General features: G+C 46.4%; 1 protein-coding gene across 2 annotated transcripts in view; it reads left to right on the forward strand.

Moving 5' to 3' along the window:
• The window catches only part of ca10a (carbonic anhydrase Xa), a 60,291-nt gene that overhangs the window by 14,191 nt on the left and 26,203 nt on the right, over positions 1 to 19,897 (forward strand). The window contains exons 1-2 of one of the 2 annotated variants that reach the window (XM_017034815.2): positions 2,761 to 4,515; positions 10,557 to 10,631. In XM_017034815.2, the coding sequence (XP_016890304.1) occupies positions 4,455 to 4,515; positions 10,557 to 10,631 (136 nt within the window). In that variant the 5' untranslated portion in view covers positions 2,761 to 4,454. Of the gene's footprint in view, positions 1 to 2,760; positions 4,516 to 10,556; positions 10,632 to 19,897 lie in introns of those variants that run through there. The other variant, XM_008314888.3, reaches the window with a different exon arrangement.

Consider the following 19,897-nt stretch of genomic DNA (forward strand, 5'->3'; position numbering starts at 1 on the left):
GGGTCCAGTGGACCCGAACATCTTATATGTAATAGAAATGTGTAGGGGGGGTGTATGGTGTGTGGTCATTAAATATGTATTCTGATATATGTTCTTCACAGAAAATGAGCCAAAGCCAGTGAGTCTCAGTTTGAAAAATTAAATAATTATATAATTTTTCTTTTATTAAAAAGTGAAAACGGGTCCCACAGACCAGAACACCACACAAGGGTTAACAACAACAAAACAGCAAAAAGCTCCAAATAACAAATTCACTCAAATCATTTAGAAATGTGTAAATATTGGCCAGTAGTTAAAAAGGTTATTGATTTTGGAGGTTTTGCTGACTTGACGACAACAGACAGCCTAGGTCAGGACACAGTCTGGTCAGGACACAGTCTGGTCAGGAGACAGTCTGGTCAGGACACAGTCTGGTCAGGAGACAGTCTGGTCAGGAGACAGTCTGGTCAGGACACAGTCTGGTCAGGACACAGTCTGGTCAGGACACAGTCTGGTCCCTACAGCACCAGCAGCAGCTCCATGTGCTGCTCTACAGGTGGACAACAAGACACTGGACAAATGGTCCTCTGTTGTCTCAAGGAACTGCAGACCATCCCATATGGACTGCAGAGATGTTGTCCACATACTAATGTTGGCTAAGGTCACACTCCTCCTCCACCACCTCCTCCACCTCCTCCTGTGGATTCCTTTGAAGGATTCCATGTTAGCTGAGGTCAAGTGTTGTGTGTCCACACTGAGCGTCAGTGTAGCCTCTGCTCAGCAGGACCACCGCTGAGCACCTGCTGTGTGTGTGAGTGTGTGTGTGTGGGGGGGACAACTTAAATTTGTGAAACATTCATTTTAGGCAATCCTTTTCATCTTGTGTTTCTCTGTACATGTACTTTTATTTTAACCTGCATCCTTCAGGATGTCTACTGGCAGACGGTCCCTTGGACAAAGCAGACCAATAAACCAATCAGTTAAACTGAGGTCAACTGAGGTTTTAGTGACTGATGAGTATTTAATAGTACAAGGAAATTCTGTGAGTTCTGTTGTTCTGTCAGTGGAGATGTTTGGTCACATGAGCATGGAGTGACTTCATCAACCAAACCTTGTCATACTCTCCTCCTCCATCTGTCTGTGTTTCCCTCTGAGCGAACACTCCAAACCTTTAATGTGCTTTGATTTTTCCATTAGCGTCCTGGTGGTTCTTTCTCACATCGGTACTACACTCATTACTGACTTTCATCTTAAAGCATTGCTCTCTAACTGGTCTGCTCAATGTTTCCTGTTTGCTACATTTTCTTATTTCTTTTTTGACTAATGTGAACACTTTGTCAACCCTTCTGTTGTTTACTTTTTTTCATTTTCCCCATATATATATATATATGTATATTCATACATATATATGTATGTCTATACATACATATATATGTATGTATGTATATATAATATGTATATATAATAAAAAATCATATTTTCTGGACTTTTTTTCAACTTCCTGTTAATGTATGACTCCACTTCCTGTCTGTGTTTGGCCGCTCAATCCTGATGAGTCCCAGTTGGTCTTGATGAAAAGTACTGAAACTTCTGCTCGTGTAACGTAATCTCTTCTGGATTTCTGTGAGTTTGTTTTTCACATTTTCTTAGTCTTTTACGTTGTTTACAACTGCATTTTTCCAATTTAAAATGTGTTTTTTCGCAAATATACTGAAGTTTTATCCTGGGTTGAATTGAAATCGTTCGTTTAATGTTGTGCAGTCATGCCCATGTATGGCCAGTGTCATATATCGTTTAATTAATCCAGTGTTTCATATTCACACCGATGTTATTAATATGGGTTGTGGACCGTACCGTTTTACGGCTGTTTTACGGCACTTCCTCATCGCGGAGTTACGCGGGTGTACATTTCTGTTCGTAACCATCGGCATTTTTTTTAATCTTCTCGTCTTTTATTAAACTGGTCCGAGGACCACAGGTGTTTGCAACGTCACGGTCGAGGCGGGCCGTATATGGCTGTTTTTACGACACTACCTTCAGGCGTAGCTCGGCTGGTGTCCAAGTTCGCCGACAATACGGCAGTCATATATATTACCTACTACTAGTCCTACGTCAACACCTCTCTCTGTAAAAGTTATGAAGTCAAAGTAAAACAACTTTTCCACCGGAAGTGGTTTGTCACTCAGTGACATATATAAAGGCCTGTGTGTGCAGGGCCACAGCCAGGAATCCTGAAGAACAGGGATATATTTTTACATCCCGTACAGTATTCACTAACATCTACAGTGTTATTATCGTAGAATACAGCGCCTCCTTGCGTGTGGTGTTTTGTGCTCACGATCTCCACAGTCACAGCAGAGTTCAGTTCATGTTTCTCCTCCTCCACTGTAGCTGAACTCAGTGGAGCAGCTCTAACGTGACCCCCCCCGTCGTGCCTCGGCTCTAGTTTGTAAAAGTCAGTAGCCTGTGGTGAGGTTCTCCTGCTCTGGTTTGATGTGAGGTGACTCCATGGCTGATGGATTAAGCCATCATTGTTCCGGGCGGCAGCAGCAGCTCCTCTCTGGAGAACACCACCCACAACTGCCCCGTTTCTTTTTTTACCCCCCCTCCACCTCCCCCCGAAACTACACCAGTATTTATATTCTGACATTTTTTCTCCACCTTGGACAATGTGTGAATGTGTGAATGTGATTTGACTTTCTCTCCACCTTGGACAATGTGTGAATGTGATTTGACTTTTCGTTCATTTAAATATCGTTTACTTGACGTCACCATCATCAGCGTCATATAAAAACCAACTTAAGTCTAATTATTATTATTGTTATTTTAATCTGCTTGTGTTACAGGGTAGCACTGGGTGCGCGCAAACCTGCTCCCAATTCCAGCGGCATGCGCGTGCATAACCGCCAGTGTCCTGACACATTGACAGAGATCCCTGTGTTATAACTGTGTGCGCGTGCGTGTCTGTCGGTCTGCGTGTGGGGGTGTGTACGCACGCGCGAGCGCGCATTACCGGACGAAGCAGTCAGTCTGTCTGTCTCTCTGTCAGTCTGTCTCTCTGTCTGTCTGTCTGTCTGTCTCTCAGACATGTCCTGACATATTTACTCGCGCTTCATTAACGCACACAACATGCGCACGTAACACGCACTCATTTCCCTGTACGTGTGCGTAATTTTGAGGAATTTAACCTGCCTTCATATATGTGTGCGTGTGTGTGAGAGAGAAAAACAGAGAGAGAGAGAGTCTGACTGTGTGTGTGGGATGGTGAGAGAGAGGGAAAACAAGCTCGCAGCATTGCGTGAGAGAAAACCGGAAACGACGGCGTTTGGTGTCGAAAAAAAAAAAAAAAACCTCTCACAAAGATGAATGATGACAGTTTGAATGAACCAGTGGTGGTTGGTACTTTGGTCCAGTAAGGACTGAAGAATCTGTAGGTACCAGAACCACACGAGTTAATGGGACTGTAGGCTCTGGGTCAGAGAAATGTAACCAACAACCTACTGTCCTGAACAGACGGAGACGAGTAAATGTGTCGGACATGAGAAGAACGTGGAACACTTTGTGGATAACTCGTACAGATGAGGAACCATAAACACTCGTAGGCCCAGAAGAATGTTACCCATATTATGGGTGTGACCTACGACAGAACGAATGACTCTGAACCAGAACCCAAACCAAACACTGCTGGGAAACGCCCAGTAATTTAGTGGAGGGCTGGACGCCAGACCAACAGTACCTCAGTCCATCACTAGACCTCAGACTTTGACCTGGGATACGAAAATGAATAGTCCAAAAATATTTATATATAGACCAAAGTGTAATCTTTAAGATATTCTGTTGACGGTCATGAACCCCCTTTTATTGTGTTTTTATTGTGATAGCTCAGACCGGAAGCAGCTTTCTTCCCCGTCAGTTATTGTCGCTGCTTCTCCGCAGTGACGGAGAGAAAAGTGTTGGTTCAGAGCTGAAGCTTCACCTGCAGAGGAGACTTCTCTCTGAGTTCGTCTCCTTCTCCAGGTGTCTCCTCCTCCTTCATCCTCCTCCTCCTCCTGTTCCTCTCCGCCCACGCACACTCACGCACTCCACCATGATCCAGTGTCCGCGTTGAGAGTGCGAGGGTCCGGCTCTGGATGGACGGATGGAAGGACGTGGATGGCTGAAGTGATGGAATGATGGATGGATGAAGGGATGTTGGACGCGGTGAACTGAAGGAGACGAGGGTTCCGTTTCCGTTTTCTCTTCCTCTCTTTTGGAGTTATTTCTGCCTTCTTCCCATATCTGGAATACTTTGTTGTGGAAAAATCTGCTTTTGTCTTTTCGTCCCCAAACACCTGCTATGACAGTGGGCTGGAAGATACCTGCTGGGAGGGGAGGAAGGTGAGGGCTCCAGCACTGAAGAAGTCCCTCCGGTTCTGGTTTCACTTTTTCCGAATCTCCGTAAATTGTGCGTGATGTGTGTGGAGTGAGAGCAGAGGATGGATATAATCTGGGAACTACTGCTGTTTCTGCAAGCCAACCTGATCGTCTGTATATCAGGTGAGTTCCCGTCAGTCACTCCGTCAGTCAGTCAGTCAGTCCGGGTCTCTCAGGAATTTAACCGAGAACCAGTATAAATGCGCAGTTTAACTGAGGAAACGCCTCAGAGGCTGCGCTCCAGGAAGATCGATGTCGGACTCGAACCGTTCCTCTGCGTGTGTGTGTGTGTGTGCGTGTCACGGGGGAATGTGGCCCACAGTCGAACAGTGTGATTGAAGTGTTTCTCCCGCTCCAGTGTGTGAGTGTGTGTTCTCCACACACACACACACACTGAGTCCGTGCTCAGCGGAACGCTGTGCGCGTCCACGTGGACCAACACGGTCACGGCTCAACTTTAATCACTTTCTCCTCAACTGTCTTTAACGTTTGGTTCTTTGGACCGGACTCGGTGTCAGTGGGTTGTTTTACGCACTGCGGTGCGTTAACCCCGCACCCGCGAAAAACCGGCCCATAGCCTCAGGTTACATACAGTATATATATGTGTGTGTGTGTGTGTTTTATAATTGATGGATTAGTCACATATTCTAATGAGGACATTGTTGTGTGAATATTTGTATTTAAGAAGTTCATAGACATCTGTGATTGGCTGACATCAGTGGCCTGTTCTGTACTTTACTTCACATTTGAAGTACTTTTGAAACGTCCTGTCCTCAGTGGTCACTGGTTACTTTGGTTCTGTCAAAGTCAGAGTTCTGGACCTCACCCTGTTCCTGTTCACGTGAGAGCTGCAGCATTCACAGCCCTGACTTCTGAACCTGGTTCCTCCATCACAGTCTGCTGAGTGTGGTTCTTCTTCAGCTTTGATTGCTGGTTGGCTGTGAGGCTTTGAAGTCACACGGACTTCATTTACAGCCTTTGAAGTGGAGCCTTTGTTCCTGAAGAGGAGGAGGAACAGAATAGTTGATCTTCTTTAGATCTTCCTGTTCATTTATGACCAAAACCATTTTAGTAAATGGAATAGAATCCAGTACCAGCAGGTTGGTTACAATGACGGCCCGTGTTTACAGTAAAGAGTACAGTCAGCCCCAAGTAACTAGTACAAGTGTAACTAGTACAAGTGTAACTAGTACATTTGTAACTAGTACAGATGCCGAATTTTTGGCCACTGACATTTTCTTTGCTGAAAATGGCCCAGAAGTGCATTTTTGGTTTTCGGCTGAAAGACTTTTATCACCGAAACAACGCGGCCAAAACAGGAAGTTATGATGACGCAATCAGGCCAGCGTGCCTTGTCTGATAGTGCCAACATGTCTCTGTGGTGTGGACATATTTCAGTATATCTGATAAAGACCTACGGATAGTAATTAAGAGGGGGTGCATCTGTTAAGACTTTCTCCACGTCGGGTTTAGTTTATCACCTGAAATCCAAACATCCCTAACGCTGTGCAGAAGCCTCTTTGTGCAAAAGTGAGTCTTGGCTGTGGACAACTCAGACCAGGAGCTCAGAACCAGGAGCTCAGCCCAGGAGCTCAGAACCAGGAGCTCAGCCCAGGAGCTCAGAACCAGGAGCTCAGACCAGGAACTCCCCGTGACATTCACTTCACACTAGTGGGTCTTACCAGAGAACATTCTCTCTCTTCTCGCCCCGTGTGAACAGCTAACTATAGAGACCAGCTCCTCTGCTGTATCTGTAGCAGATGTTGTTCCACTCTGTCAGTCTGTCAGCTCACGGTTCACAGTGCAGACTGTACTTGCTCCACCTTATAAAGATCATTACTCGGATGTGGGAATAAAGCAGCGCGCACGAGAAATGATCCTGAATTTGACTAAAATGCACTCCGTGTTCAAGATAAACATTTTATTTTGGATTTTATTTTAATTGTTTCTTTCAGTTCTTTGGTTTTCAGTTTTCGACCTTGGTTTCCTTGCTTTCAGTTTCAGCCAAGAATTTTCGTTTCGGTGCATCAGTACTAAATAGTTCTTGGGTGTGATTACTGCATTAAAATGTTCCTGGTACAGTTTCAATGTATTCAAATGCAATATCAGTTCCGAGTACTCCTTTTTGTGGTGAAATCCTGACACAGTTCCTTGGTACTGTTCCTAACTCTTGGTAACATTTGTCTTTCGACTGTAGGACAGTTGTTTTTCTTCTTTTTTTGTTGCTGCTGCTGCTGTTCCTGCTCCTTTTTCTCCTCCGGTACCAACTCCATCAAACTTCATTTTCCTCCTTTTTATTTCTGCCAAATCTCTACAAAACCCAGAGCAGAGTGAAGATCAGTGAGGATGTGTCCCTTTATACCAATCTGTCAGAGCCAGAGGAGACGTTAGCACCAGGCTGGAAAAGTCGTTTTTTTTATTTCTGGCTGTGAACAGATGGAGAACAGCAGCCAGGAACCCTGAGGTTGGCAGAACACCTCCGATACTGCTCTGATGTCAGAGAGCAGAGCTGAGGACCAGTCTTTATGGATGTGAGCTCAAACTGCACATCGGTACTGGAACTCTTTCTCATAGTTTTGGAAGCTTGGTCTTGAAACAGGCCATGTTTTGGTGCAGTGAGTTTTTTACTACTTTGTTTCAATAGCAGCGTGTACAGAGGTCATTACTGCCCCCTAGGTTGACGGAGTGGGTATTGAACTGAACTGTGGCGTCTGACACCTGACAGTTCAGGACAGTTATTGACATGTCACACTGGGACACTGGGAACTTGTTGGTACTTGTTCCTCAGAGCAGACTGGACCTGACTGGATGAGCGTTCCTGACCACAGTAGGTCCACACCTGGTCCAGTTTGGAGCAGAACAGGGCTCCACATTCAGCCCAGGTTCTATATAAAGAACGCTGATCTCCAGAGGAGCTTCTTTCCTCTGAAATACCAGCAGTGAGTCTGCAGCTCATTTGTCATGCTCCTCCTCCTCGTCCTCCTCCTCCTCCTCTTCCTCCTCCTCATCTTCCTCGCCACATTCTTCTGCACGTTCTTCTGCACGTCTTCTCTGCTCCTGCTGAGCTTCATGGAATTTTCTTTACTTCTTCCCAGAGTCAAGATTCTCCTTCTCCTCTTCCTACTGTCCAGTTCCCTGTGACTAGTTCCAACAGTTCCTGGTACTGTTTTCAGTCCTGGTACTAATTTTTTTCGTTAAAATAAATAAGTGAAGGAGCTGGAACTTGACTGATTCCTGGGACAGTTCCTGGTACTGTCATTAGTTAAGTATGATTAGTAATGAACATATATTTCCTGGTACTATTTCCTGGGATGAAGAAGGTGTTCTCCTCTGTCCCAGCACCGTTTCTCCTGTTTAATCTGACAGAACATCTCAGAGCAGCACGTTCTCTCCAAACCTGTTTCCACTTTTCTCCTCCGTCACCTCCTCTTTCAAACTCTCTGTGCGTCTCCCTCCTGCCCTCTGGGCCTCCGTGCTGAAAATGGAGTCTCGCTTGACAGAACATGTCTGAGGGAAAAGTTTCTAAGAGTTCTCCGTGAAGTTGTTCTGCAGACGCAGCAGTGACAGTGTGAAGGTGATGAAGTCCCAGAACCTGCGTTCTCCAGAACCCTCCTTGTGTTGGCTCTGAGGCAGAGTGATCCAAACACCTGGCTGCTGTAGCCGTCCGTGGACCATTAGCGTCAGCGCTAACTCTGCTGAGGCAGGTTTTCATCATCCACTGTAAGGGGAATCACACACTTCCATCAGACGGAGGAACGAGGCCCCAGGGAAGTCTGGGAAATTTAAATGTTATGATGAAGTCGCAGGCGGGAAATGGACTTTTTTAACTGCAGCTCTTTGGTCCGTGTGAGATTTGATTTAGTACTATTTGGAGACGTTTGGAGGACTATTTAAATATGAATATGGACTGAAGTTTCTTTCGCTCGAGGATTTTTCCTTCCTTTCATCTTCTTCTTCTTCTGGCTAATTGGCTAATATTAGTGTTAGCTAACTGCTAGCTCTTTCTCTGGACGTCATTTAAATGTTGTCGTGCTCATGTTTACAACGTTGTAGCCGGTGTCTGTACTGTGTCTGTACTGTGTCTGTACTGAGTCTGTACTGAGTCTGTACTGACCTGCCCCACAGGTCATGTTGGGATGGATGTGTGTGTGTGTGTGTGTGTCTGCACCGTCACACCAAGTATGAATGGAACTGATGTATAAACCCGTGACCCTTGACCTTTACATCAGCGCTGATGTTCTCAACTGTTTCAAGTGTTGAACGTAAGGAGACGCCACAGCTGTTTTTCCAACAAATGGCAGTACTTGACATTTGAGTGTGTGCACGCTCGCGTTTCCCACAGTGGCCGTAGCTCATCTCAGCTGTGGCTCTAACAGCGAGCTGGACTGAGACGACCTCCACGTCAGCTGTGATGTACCACAGGCTGGTGTGTGTGTGTGTGTGTTATACACACACAGATTGACTAGGAGAATAAGGTGGACAGTGAGGAGCTGATGAGGAGTCAGTGGAACCACAGGTGGGAAAACCAAATGTCACTCGGACCAATCAGAGGCCAGCGTTCTCTGCTCTGTACAAACAGCAGCAGCAGCCAAACACAACCCACTGCCGCTAATCTGATAATCCACCACAGATGTGTGTGTGGGGGGGTCTCCTACCACACACACACACACGCTGTGGTCAGTATCAGTGTTTCCTCTGAGGTTCTGCCTGGTTCTTCCTCCTAGACTGTTCTCCTCTGAAGAACAAACCAAAAATCACCTGTGTTCTCATAAATTCAATGTTTTCTACGGTCAAATGTGTGTTAGCTCCAGAGTTAGCTCCAGTGTTAGCTCCAGTGGTAGCTCCAGAGGTAGCTCCAGTGTTAGCTCCAGTGGTAGCTCCAGAGGTAGCTCCAGTGTTAGCTCCCGTGTTAGCTTCAGTGTTAGCTCCAGAGTTAGCTCCAGGGTTAGCTCCAGAGTTAGCTCCAGGGTTAGCTCCAGAGTTAGCTCCAGCGTTAGCTCCAGAGTTAGCTCCAGGGTTAGCTCCAGTGTTAGCTCCAGTGGTAGCTCCAGAGGTAGCTCCAGTGTTAGCTCCAGTGGTAGCTCCAGAGGTAGCTCCAGTGTTAGCTCCAATGTTAGCTCCAGCTTTAGCGCCAATGTTTGCAACTATGTCATGGATAAAAGCGTACGGTGAAAACCCAGTCGACCGCGTGGAGCGGATGAAGAGTCTGTTTTTCTGGTATTTTTTATTTTTGGAGGTGTGAATTGTCAGGAGCAGCAGACAGAGGGAGTGTTGTTGTTGTCAGAACAGTGTCAGATGAAGGTGCATGGAGAAGGTGTGACTGTACAGAAGCAACAGTCTCTTCATCCCCGACTCTCTGTGTCAGCCTGCGTACCAACCAGGACGTGGAGTCTGAGACTCTGAAGGTTCTAGGTTTTGTAGCTGCCTCTGATCTGAACAGCGTTTGTTGTTCTGGAGCCTGGGAGAAGAAGAGAGGAGAAGAGGAGAGAGGAGCTGAGGCTGGGCTTGATGTTTGACACAGCTGTCACTCAAACTGCACCCCCCACCCTGTGGTGAAGCTGCGTTCACACTGCTGTTCTGTTGTCACTGCAGGTCACATGACACGTCACATGTTCTCACAGGTTCAGGTTGGTGGAACAGTTCAGTTGTAGGGCTGTTGATAGGTGAACACTGGTACACTGGTACACCTGTACACTGGTACACCTGCACACCAGTACACCAGTACACTGGTACACCTGTACACTGGTACCCCTGTACACTGGTACACCTGTACACTGGTACACCTGCACACCAGTACACCAGTACACTGGTACACCTGTACACTGGTACCCCTGTACACTGGTACACCTGTACACTGGTACACCTGTGCACTGGTACACCTGTACACTGGTACACCTGTGCACTGGTACACCTGTACACTGGTACACTGGTACACCTGTACACTGGTACACCTGTGCACTGGTACACCTGTACACTGGTACACCTGCACACCAGTACACCAGTACACTGGTACACCTGTACACTGGTACACCTGTGCACTGGTACACCTGTACACTGGTACACCAGTAACGCCTTGTGTTCTCCTCCATGATCCACCTCATTTACTTCCAGTTCTCTGTTCTAGATTCTAACTCTTCTAACTCTGTTTCTTTCTTGATTTCCAGCTCAACCCAACACACCCAAGATCCATGAAGGATGGTGGGCCTACAAGGAGGTGGTGCAGGGCAGCTTCGTACCAGGTAGGACCCATGGTCTTGGCGGAGCAGGAAGTTCTGCTGGTTCAACTCTGACTTTATGTGGGTTCTGTTGTCGACGCGGCGCCACCTGGCTGATAGCGATGGTTTTATTCCTACATTCAGACGGAACGCCTCCGGCCTTTTCCTCCTCACTCTCTGAATGATTGATTGACGGCGTGGCGCTGTTCCTTTATCAACACTCTCCGTCTTGTTGTGCATCTGTGTGTCAGCCAATTACGTCTCCCCGAGATTGTGTTTTTCTGCTGAGCTGAGCTGCAGCAGCCCATCTCTCTGTGTGTGTGTGTGTGTGTGTGAGAGAGAGAGAGGGTACTGCCTGTCTCTCTCTCTGTCTCTCTCTCTCCCTCCATCAGTCAGGGAGGTTTGACTGAAGTGACAGCAGGACAGGAAGTTTGTCTGCTCTGGTGGAACCAGTGATGTAGAACTGATTCATCAATAAACTGATCTCTGTCTTCATCTTCATCCTCATCCTCATCTCTGTCTTCATCCTCAGCTTCATCTTCATCCTCAGCTTCATCCTCATCCTCATCCTCATCTCTGTCTTCATCCTCAGCTTCATCTTCATCTTCATCCTCAATCTCATCCTCAGCTCCATCTAACTTGTTTTTGTGCTGGTTTATTTACCCCAGTAACTCGCCTTTTCCAGTTCTCTTCTGCTGTTAATCTCCATTTGTTCTGAAGCGTTCTCTCTCTGCAGATGAATCTTCTAATCTAAACAGCTTCATCTTCTCGGTTCTGGATGTTCTAATGTTCTGACTCTGCTGACATTTGCAGCCCATTTTCGTGCGGCTCCATATTTTGTTGCTCTATAATCTTTAACAGTTCTTCATATTTTTAATGGCCGTCCTTCTTGTTAAACTAATTGCTGCTGTAGTTGGAACTGTCAGCGGGGGAACGGTGGCCCTGAGATGTAGTTCCATAACCAGTTCTTTGAATGGAGTTTAGCTGCAGCGGTTCTGCTGTGGTGAGGAGAGAACTGCAGTACTGTACGAACAAAGTACTGCTCTTCACATTTCCCAGCATGCTCGTGTTCATAAAGAACCCGTGGCTCATCCTTCCCTTTGGCGGCTGTTCTCCGTTTATCCTTTTCGCCTTCAGCTTTTTCTCTGTGCTGTGCTTGTTTTACTGAGCGGCGAACAACAGCTGGAGCTGTTCAACATCTGGTTCCCAGCTCAATTCCCAGCCGTCGTTACCTGGATCTGGAGCTGCAGGCGACAGGGAACCGTCAGAGCGACGGGAACGTGTCCTGTTCTCTCACTCTGCTCCGTCTGGACTCTCAGAGGCTGCGGCTCCCCTCCTCCCCCCTGTGTACCTCATCCTCGCCCTGAAACTTTATTTTAAATGAAATCCTGTTTAGGATAAAGGAGTCTCACTTTTCGCAGCTTTTTTCACCTCCTCACTCCTGACGTGAGAAGCTCTTCTCTCAGTTTCATTATGAAGTCATGAGGATCCTTTCTGCTGACGCTGCAGCCTCTGTGTGTGAGGAACATACAGTACTGTAGTACCGAGCCAGGAGCAGAAACACAGACAGAGTTCCTCTGTCTACGTTGGTTGGGAGTTTGATTAGAAAAAAAAAAACCCCAGAACATTTCTCAGTGAATCTTCACTCTGACGGAGACAGACTCTGTGATCTTCAGCTCTTCTTCAAGACTTTGCTCCAATGTTCCATCAGCCAGAGAATCAAACCAGCAGCTGCTGCAGTGGCAGCTGAGTGAGGAGTGAGGAGGGAACTGTTCTCTGCAGCAGGATGGCAGTTGAATATAAAAGCAGATGTTTGCCCCCCACCACCACCACCACCACCACTTCTTGACGTGTCAGTCTACTGTGACCTGGCTCTAAGACTGAAGTCCAGGGTTAGACTCACCCTGAGGCTCAGGTTCTGTTGGGGTTCTTCAGCGTTCTGCGGGTTGTGGTGCAGAACTATCTGCAGTACCTCATGAAGAACCAGGTGTGTGGTACCGTTAGACTCTGAAACTGCTGCTGTTCTTTCCTTTGAGTCACCACACAGCTAATGTCTGTCCTCCTGTGGGTAGGCAGTACAGTGCATTCTGGGTAATCCCTGACCCCCCGGCCCCCTCCAAACACAAACTCACTCAATTATATAAAAACTTGGCTGTGTGTTTGAGCTGAACATCTGGTCTGGTGGGAGTTTTAGTACTGAACTGGAGGGTGTGTTGGTACCGATGGCACTGACACCACATTAGGAGGAACATTTTAACCACATTCACTGCTGTTTGATGTGGGAACAGTTTGTTGTTTGAATCTATGTGTGACTGCGTGTCCTGCCCTGTGAGGTCTGTTTTTATTACCATCAACATTTCTATAAAACTGCATTAATCACTGAAGTGAGTCAGGGACTCATTTAAATGAAACACACATTTATTATGACTAATTCCCCTCATTATAATAGAAACCCATGCTGTTTTGATTCAGTTGATCCAGTCACTTTTTCTTTCTGTTGTTTTTACTCATTTAATGTGTCTGTTAATTAATTCAATTATGCAATTCATTTTCAACCGAATGGTAGAGAACTACAGAGGACACACAGCTCTCTGTCTGTAGTTTCAGCACCATGGACAGTTACAAACGGTACGATCCAAACCCCATAGATAAGCGCGCAGGTGGTTTCAGCACCAGGGACAGTTACACATTAGATCACACCAGCACCATGGACAGCGACATAAGGGACGTAGGCATTTTCAGGACCCCGGACAGTTACAAGTGGAACAGCGGACAGTCTCAGCACCAGGGACAGCTTTATGTTCAGCACCATGGTCAGTTCTCATCCTTTGACTCTCTGGGTTACTCTGTTAGCTAACCTTTAGCCTCCCTACTGTCCTACTCTGCAAGACAAATGATTCATAATAAATTAAATGAAATAGAACAACAGATTGAATAAAAAGAAAAGCTTTATGTTCAGCACCATGGTCAGTTCCCATCCTTTGACTGTCACCATAAAACACCATACACCATAAACAACAGAAATAAGTCAGATTTTCCTAATGTAAAACTCACTGCATTGGATTAAGAAAAATAGAAGTTTAAAAAACAAGCATCCGTCAACAGTTTAGGATAAAGGATTAGTCAAGAAAAAAAGAACAGAAATTCAGTCAGGATTTTGAGCATAAAAAGTCACATGCGCACTTGAACATTTTTGTTAGCTTCCAGCCTCAATTTAATAATACAGTTGTTTTAATGCTAATCACATTTTGAAACCCTTTGAGCTCCAGGTCGACTAAAGTGAAAGTGAAACTGGTAGATAACATTTTTAACACCGTCTGATGTGGAGGTCGTCTTCAAAGACGAGACATTGTAAAAACAGTGGTGTGGGGGGTGGAGAGCTCCTCATCCTCCTTTTCTCCACACACTATTTTTACCTCTCTTTCATCACTTCCTGTCAGTGGAAACCCTGGAGACTCTGAACATAATTGTCTTTTTACAGACTACATTTATTAAAACCAAAAATCCAGCTGTGATGAAAAGGGAGTCAAAAACGAGGCCACGTGGAACCTGATGTCATTATCCTGCTCTCGCCCGCAGCCTGCCGCTGTGAATCCCTCGTCACCGTTTCATCTCCAGGAGCTTGGTCGGATTCTGGGGAGCAGATTTAGGTCTTATCAGTGGGAGGGAAGGCAGGGTCACCTGGCCCACAGGCATCATCACAGTATCATCACAGTATCATCACAGTATCATCACAGTATCATCACAGTATCATCACAGTATCATCACAGTATCATCACAGTATCATCACAGTATCATCACAGTATCATCACAGTATCATCACAGTATCATCACAGTATCATCACAGTATCATCACAGTAATCACAGGTAGCACTGTCAGCACAGTTACAGTGTCATGAGGCTGGGTGAAGTAAGTAAAGGTAAGAGTATGATGGTAAATTATTTAAAAACCTTCCCACTGAGAGCTTGATATTCAGCTCACCTCCATTCATCATGGACGGGGGGGGGGAGGGTGGGGTGTCCAGGACAGGGACGTTTGCCAAAAGTGGAACTCAAAAGGTTGGACCAAGGTTAATAATAGCCGAAAACACAGCTTGAATAAGTCCGTTCTGTACCTAGCTAATGTTGGCCATAAAGTGCATTTTTGGTTTTCGGCCGAAAGTTATGATGGCGCAACCAAAAACCGCGGTCAGTGCGGCGGTGTGGACGTATTTTACTTTATTTAATAAAGAGATTTTCAAAATGTTAATGCTGAAAACTGAGATCTTTTCTGATCCCCTGCACTTGTCACGACTTGATCCACGTTATAAAGATGATTACTTTTATGTGGGAATAAAGCAGCGCACACGAGAAATGAACCAGGGCTGTGATGGACGGAGATCTCACAGCGCAGGCGAGAGCAGTGTGCCGGATGAGGGACGGGGACCCTGGTTGTCTGATATGTTCTGTGAGATCCTCAAATAATAATAATAATAATAATAATAATAATAATAATAAGAGGTGGTCTGTTCTGTTCTGACTTCCTGTGGGACTGTCAGTTGATTTTATCTCTCTGCTGGACATTTGACAGTTGTTAATGTATTATTTATCTAATATTAATTCATGCAATCGCAGTGCTTTGATTTTATTGAGCTTTAGTTCACACTCATAGCCATAAATGCAATGGTGTTAATACTAATAACTGGAATCATCATTTCTTTCTGTGTGTTGGTTTTCGGTTTCGGCCAAGAATTTTCATTTCGCTGCATCACTAAGCGTTAGCTCTGGGATTCTGCGTCAGGATTGTTGCATTGTGATGATGTCGCTCAGTTTTTCCCAATTGTCTTCTTCTGGCTGGGAGACAAACCTTAAGTGCAATACTGCCACCTACAGGCTGCACCGTTACCATGAGCCATTTTTAGCAGTTAAATGAGTAAAGCAGACCTTAGTAAAACATGTTCCGCCCTGTTGTTCCGCTGACGTTTGATGTTAGTTTGGAAACTGTTCAGCGTTGAAGATTCTCTGAAGTGAGAAGACGGAGATGAAGGTTTGGCAGAAAAAGCAGAGTTTGTCGACTGCTGCAGTCGCTCGTCCTCATTAGATTATTTCTGGCTCTGATGTGAAATATCACTCTTTAAATATTTATTGGCGCTGACACAAAATCAACACGTTATTGTATTTTCCCCTGGAACGCTGAAGACCAGTGACAGTGATACCAGTGACAGTGATACCAGTGACCAGTGACAGTGATATACCAGTGACAGTGATACCAGTGACAGTGATACCAGTGACAGTGATACCAGTGACAGTGATACCAGTGACAGTGAACGTCACGTGATCAGAAAAGAAAGAACAACAAAAACACATGTTCAGACAAAGACGCAGACTCTCTGTTCCTGTCACTAAACAGGTCATTAGTACTGGAACCGTTTGCTCTTGAAGCATACGTGGGTGTTTTTGACACGCCATCATTCTATGAATTTCACATCATTCCCATAATCCCTTTCACCGCCGCTGTATTTGCATCACAGCTAAACATCTGTTCACGGAAGATTTACTGCAGTCAGAGGCTGACACTGTCAGAAATGTTAGAACCATGAGGGGTACCAGTAGAACAACTGCTGGTCTTAGAGTCAGCAGCTCAGTCCTGCTCTGCTCTGCTCTGGTATCTGGACTCAGGATCTCAGATCAGTTCTGCTGCAGATTTATTTTCAGAGAACCACAGACCTCTGCAGTGTTCTCAAACACTCCAGAACCACAGGTTCTCAAAGTTCTAGTGTTCTGTTTGGTTCAACATTTTACTGCCAGGTTTTGATGTGAGAACAGCGAGAACTTGAGGACGTCAACTTCTTCTCTCTTCCTGCTTCTCCCGTGTCACTTCCTGTGGTGGATCCTCTCGTCTGTCCTGATACATTTAGTCTTGCGTTAAAATTGAAGGGAGAAAAAAAAAAAGGAGAACGGACTTGGACTGATCTTTATTTGTTATTCATGCAGCTCCTCCAGCTCCTCCAGCCTCATTCATATCCTACTTCAAATGATTTGGCAATCAGGCCTCCGGGGGCAGCGCTGAGAGGAGAGGAGCGCCCAGAAATATGCCTCGGCATTTCAGCTCTTCAGTAATTATTTCTCAGGCGCTGGCAGAGACGCCCAGAGGCTGATGAAAGACCAGCAGATCCTGGGGGTCCGCCTTGCCGCTCCATGAGAAGTGCTCTATTAACTGAAGCATCATGGGAAATCTTGTGCTCGGACCCTGTCTTTGTGAGCCGCATCTGAATATGGTTTTCATTCGGTTTGGAACAGAAGAGTCCCAGTCCACGTGGGCAGCAGTGACGCCGGTCCTGAGGAACCATGGGAAACATTTGCTCTGGGTCTTTTTGAGAGAGTGTGACGTAACAAAGGTCAAAGGTCACAGCCTGTCAACACCACAATGTCAGACCCCATCATCTGACGTCAGGACCAGGACCTGCTGAGGTCCACGGTCCAGGATCACAACTGGATCTCCTGCAGGGACGAAGTCTGTCTCACACTGACACTCCTCCTCTGGACAGGAACCAGAACCTCCTAAAGACATGTCTGTGTGCGTGCGTGCTGGTGATTAATGTTCAGGATGAAGGATTACTGTGGATTACAGCTGGAGTTAAACTCCCACACGTTCTTCACACTGCTGTAATCCAGGAACACTGATGGTGTGAAAGACGGTTCCCACAGAGGAACGTCCCGGTCCACACGGTACCATGGGTAAAAAAAAAACTGTGAGTCACTGCAGCATGTGAGAAGAAACAGATGAATATGTAGTGGAGACCAGTGTGATGTTCTGACGGACGTCTGTCGTCTTCTCAGAGAGGTGGAAGAACACGGCAGTTCTGTGAGTCCAGTTGTCTTCACCTGACCTGGAGGACTGGGCAGCTACACACAGCTGTTGATACAGTTTCTCAGATGAACTGATTCAGGATCAGCAGCTGGCAGACGTCATTCACACTCGGACCTCCTCTGACCCTCAGAGGTCCCGCCCCCCCGGTTGAGAACCACTGCTACTACATGATTGGTCATGTTGACTTGTAGATGTGGATAAACGGATCCTCCCAGATTAAAGCCGGAAGGGAGTTGTCTCCTTTGTCTCCTTTGTCTCCTTCTCTCTCTGGAGTTCTTCCCAGTTCTTTTTCCGCTTCTCTCCTGAAAATCCAGACTAAGGAGATCTGGGATCAGCAGTTCTTCTCCCAGGCAGCGTCACGTGTCTGCGGAGAAGATTCCTGAGGAAAATCCAGGGTCTAAGAATAAATGCTGCGATGTGACGTGAGCAGAGGGCAGGGAGTGGGCGGAGCTGATCTGAGAGCAGTTCTGCTGAAGTCCAGCTTCAACTGGAACCTCTGACTCCACCTCCTGTTTAATAATCGTGGAGCTCCTGACACAGAACGTTCTGTTGAACTCCAGCTGACCTCTGACCTCTGATGGCCCATGGTCTGTTCTGTCAGAGGGAGCGAGAGAGGAGGGTGAGGACAGTGAGAGAGTCACATGACTGCTGGACCTTCTCCCTCTGTCCTCATGAACTCCTGTGTTAACTCCTGTGTTAACTCCTTTATTAACTCCTGTGTTAACTCCTTTATTAACTCCTGTGTTAACTCCTTTATTAACTCCTGTGTTAACTCCTTTATTAACTCCTGTGTTAACTCCTTTATTAACTCCTGTGTTAACTCCTTTATTTTAACTATTAACTCCTTTATTAACTCCTGTGTTAACTCCTTTATTAACTCCTTTATTAACTCCTGTGTTAACTCCTTTATTAACTCCTTTATTAACTCCTGTGTTAACTCCTTTATTAACTCCTTTATTAACTCCTGTGTTAACTCCTTTATTAACTCCTTTATTAACTCCTGTGTTAACTCCTTTATTAACTCCTTTATTAACTCCTGTGTTAACTCCTCCTCCTTTCTCAAACGTGTTAACGATCTGATGACAGTGACGTCGTCCTGATTTGATGGTCAGACATGGTGGATGTGATGTCATGGTCCAGTGGTTGATCTTAACTCCTGTCCAGGAGGTGGTTCCAGGTCCAAGGACATGGAGGAGACGCCTGTGTCCTGACTGCAGGTGTTATTACTTCTGAACCAGGACACCAGAACCAGTCATGAACTGTCGATGGTCCAGGTCCTGTTAAAGACCTCCCTCATGTCAACCTCTCAGGATTTAAACCTCGCTCCCTGCCCCCCCCTTCCACGTCCTCTGGGTTCTAATCTGGTCAGATTACCCCCCTCCGCTCCCTCCTGCTGTTTCTGCACCTCCTCCTGGGGATTTGGATCTCCACACAACTCAGCCTCGGCGTGCTCCGGGTCATGACTCTCATGTCGATCCTACAAAGCACAATCAAATTTAATGATGTGAAGTGTGGAGAGGAGGCCGCGCTCCTGCTGCGGAGGAGATGGAGGGTAATTGGGAGGAAAGAGAAGAACAACAGAAAAAGGCTGAGCTGTGTTTTTTTACTGGGGGGTCGTTTTCTCTTCTTTTAGCTCTGAACACTCCCCCCCCGATCCCCCCACACACACACACACACACACTCCCCCAAACAGGTTTTAATAAAGGTCCATTAAACATTCAAACCATTCTGTTCATGTTTCTCCAACAACGTTCTCCAGCTGTTCTCACTGCAGACAGACCTCCAGACTGAAGGTTCTACTGCAGCTGGACCAGACTGGACCCGTCCTCCAGACTGGACCCTGGACCAGTGGACCCGTCCTCCAACAAAAGTCTTCTTTTCTTATATCGTCACTCATCAGATGACAGCGTTCCTGGGGCCGGGATTTGAACCAACAACCCTCTAATTCATAGCCCAGTCCTTTAACAGTTCTGCACTGAGCTCAGGAGAAAACGGTACCAGTGGAACCGGCTGTGAAGTCCTGTCTGTGTGAGAGTCACACAGGTGGAGGAGGAGGAGGAGACTTAGTTAGCCTGTTAGCTTTAGTTCAGTGTTGAGCCGGCTGTTAGCTGACTAGCCTAGCCTGGTTGTGTCGGTCTTGTTTCTTGCTCCACCTGCTGCTCACGCTGCTCTGTGAAGCATCAGTTTTTCAGTTCCTGTTCCTCCTTCACAGACTGATCTCTGTAGTTTACAGATGACACTAAACGCACCGTCCTTTTCATTCTCGTTCTGTGTGTTTGCTTTTTCTCCCTGCCCTCAGATTAGTCTTGAAGGCAGCAGTGACGGATCACACACACACTGTAGACCTCCATTAATCCAGACAGGCCCATTTATTCCACACCTCCTCCCCTAACCCCCCCCCCACCCCCCCCCCCCCCCCCCCCCCCCCCCCCCCCCCCCC

Source organism: Cynoglossus semilaevis, chromosome 8, assembly GCF_000523025.1.
Source record: "Cynoglossus semilaevis isolate Cse_v1.0 chromosome 8, Cse_v1.0, whole genome shotgun sequence".
In the NCBI taxonomy this organism is placed as follows: Eukaryota; Metazoa; Chordata; class Actinopteri; order Pleuronectiformes; family Cynoglossidae; genus Cynoglossus; species Cynoglossus semilaevis.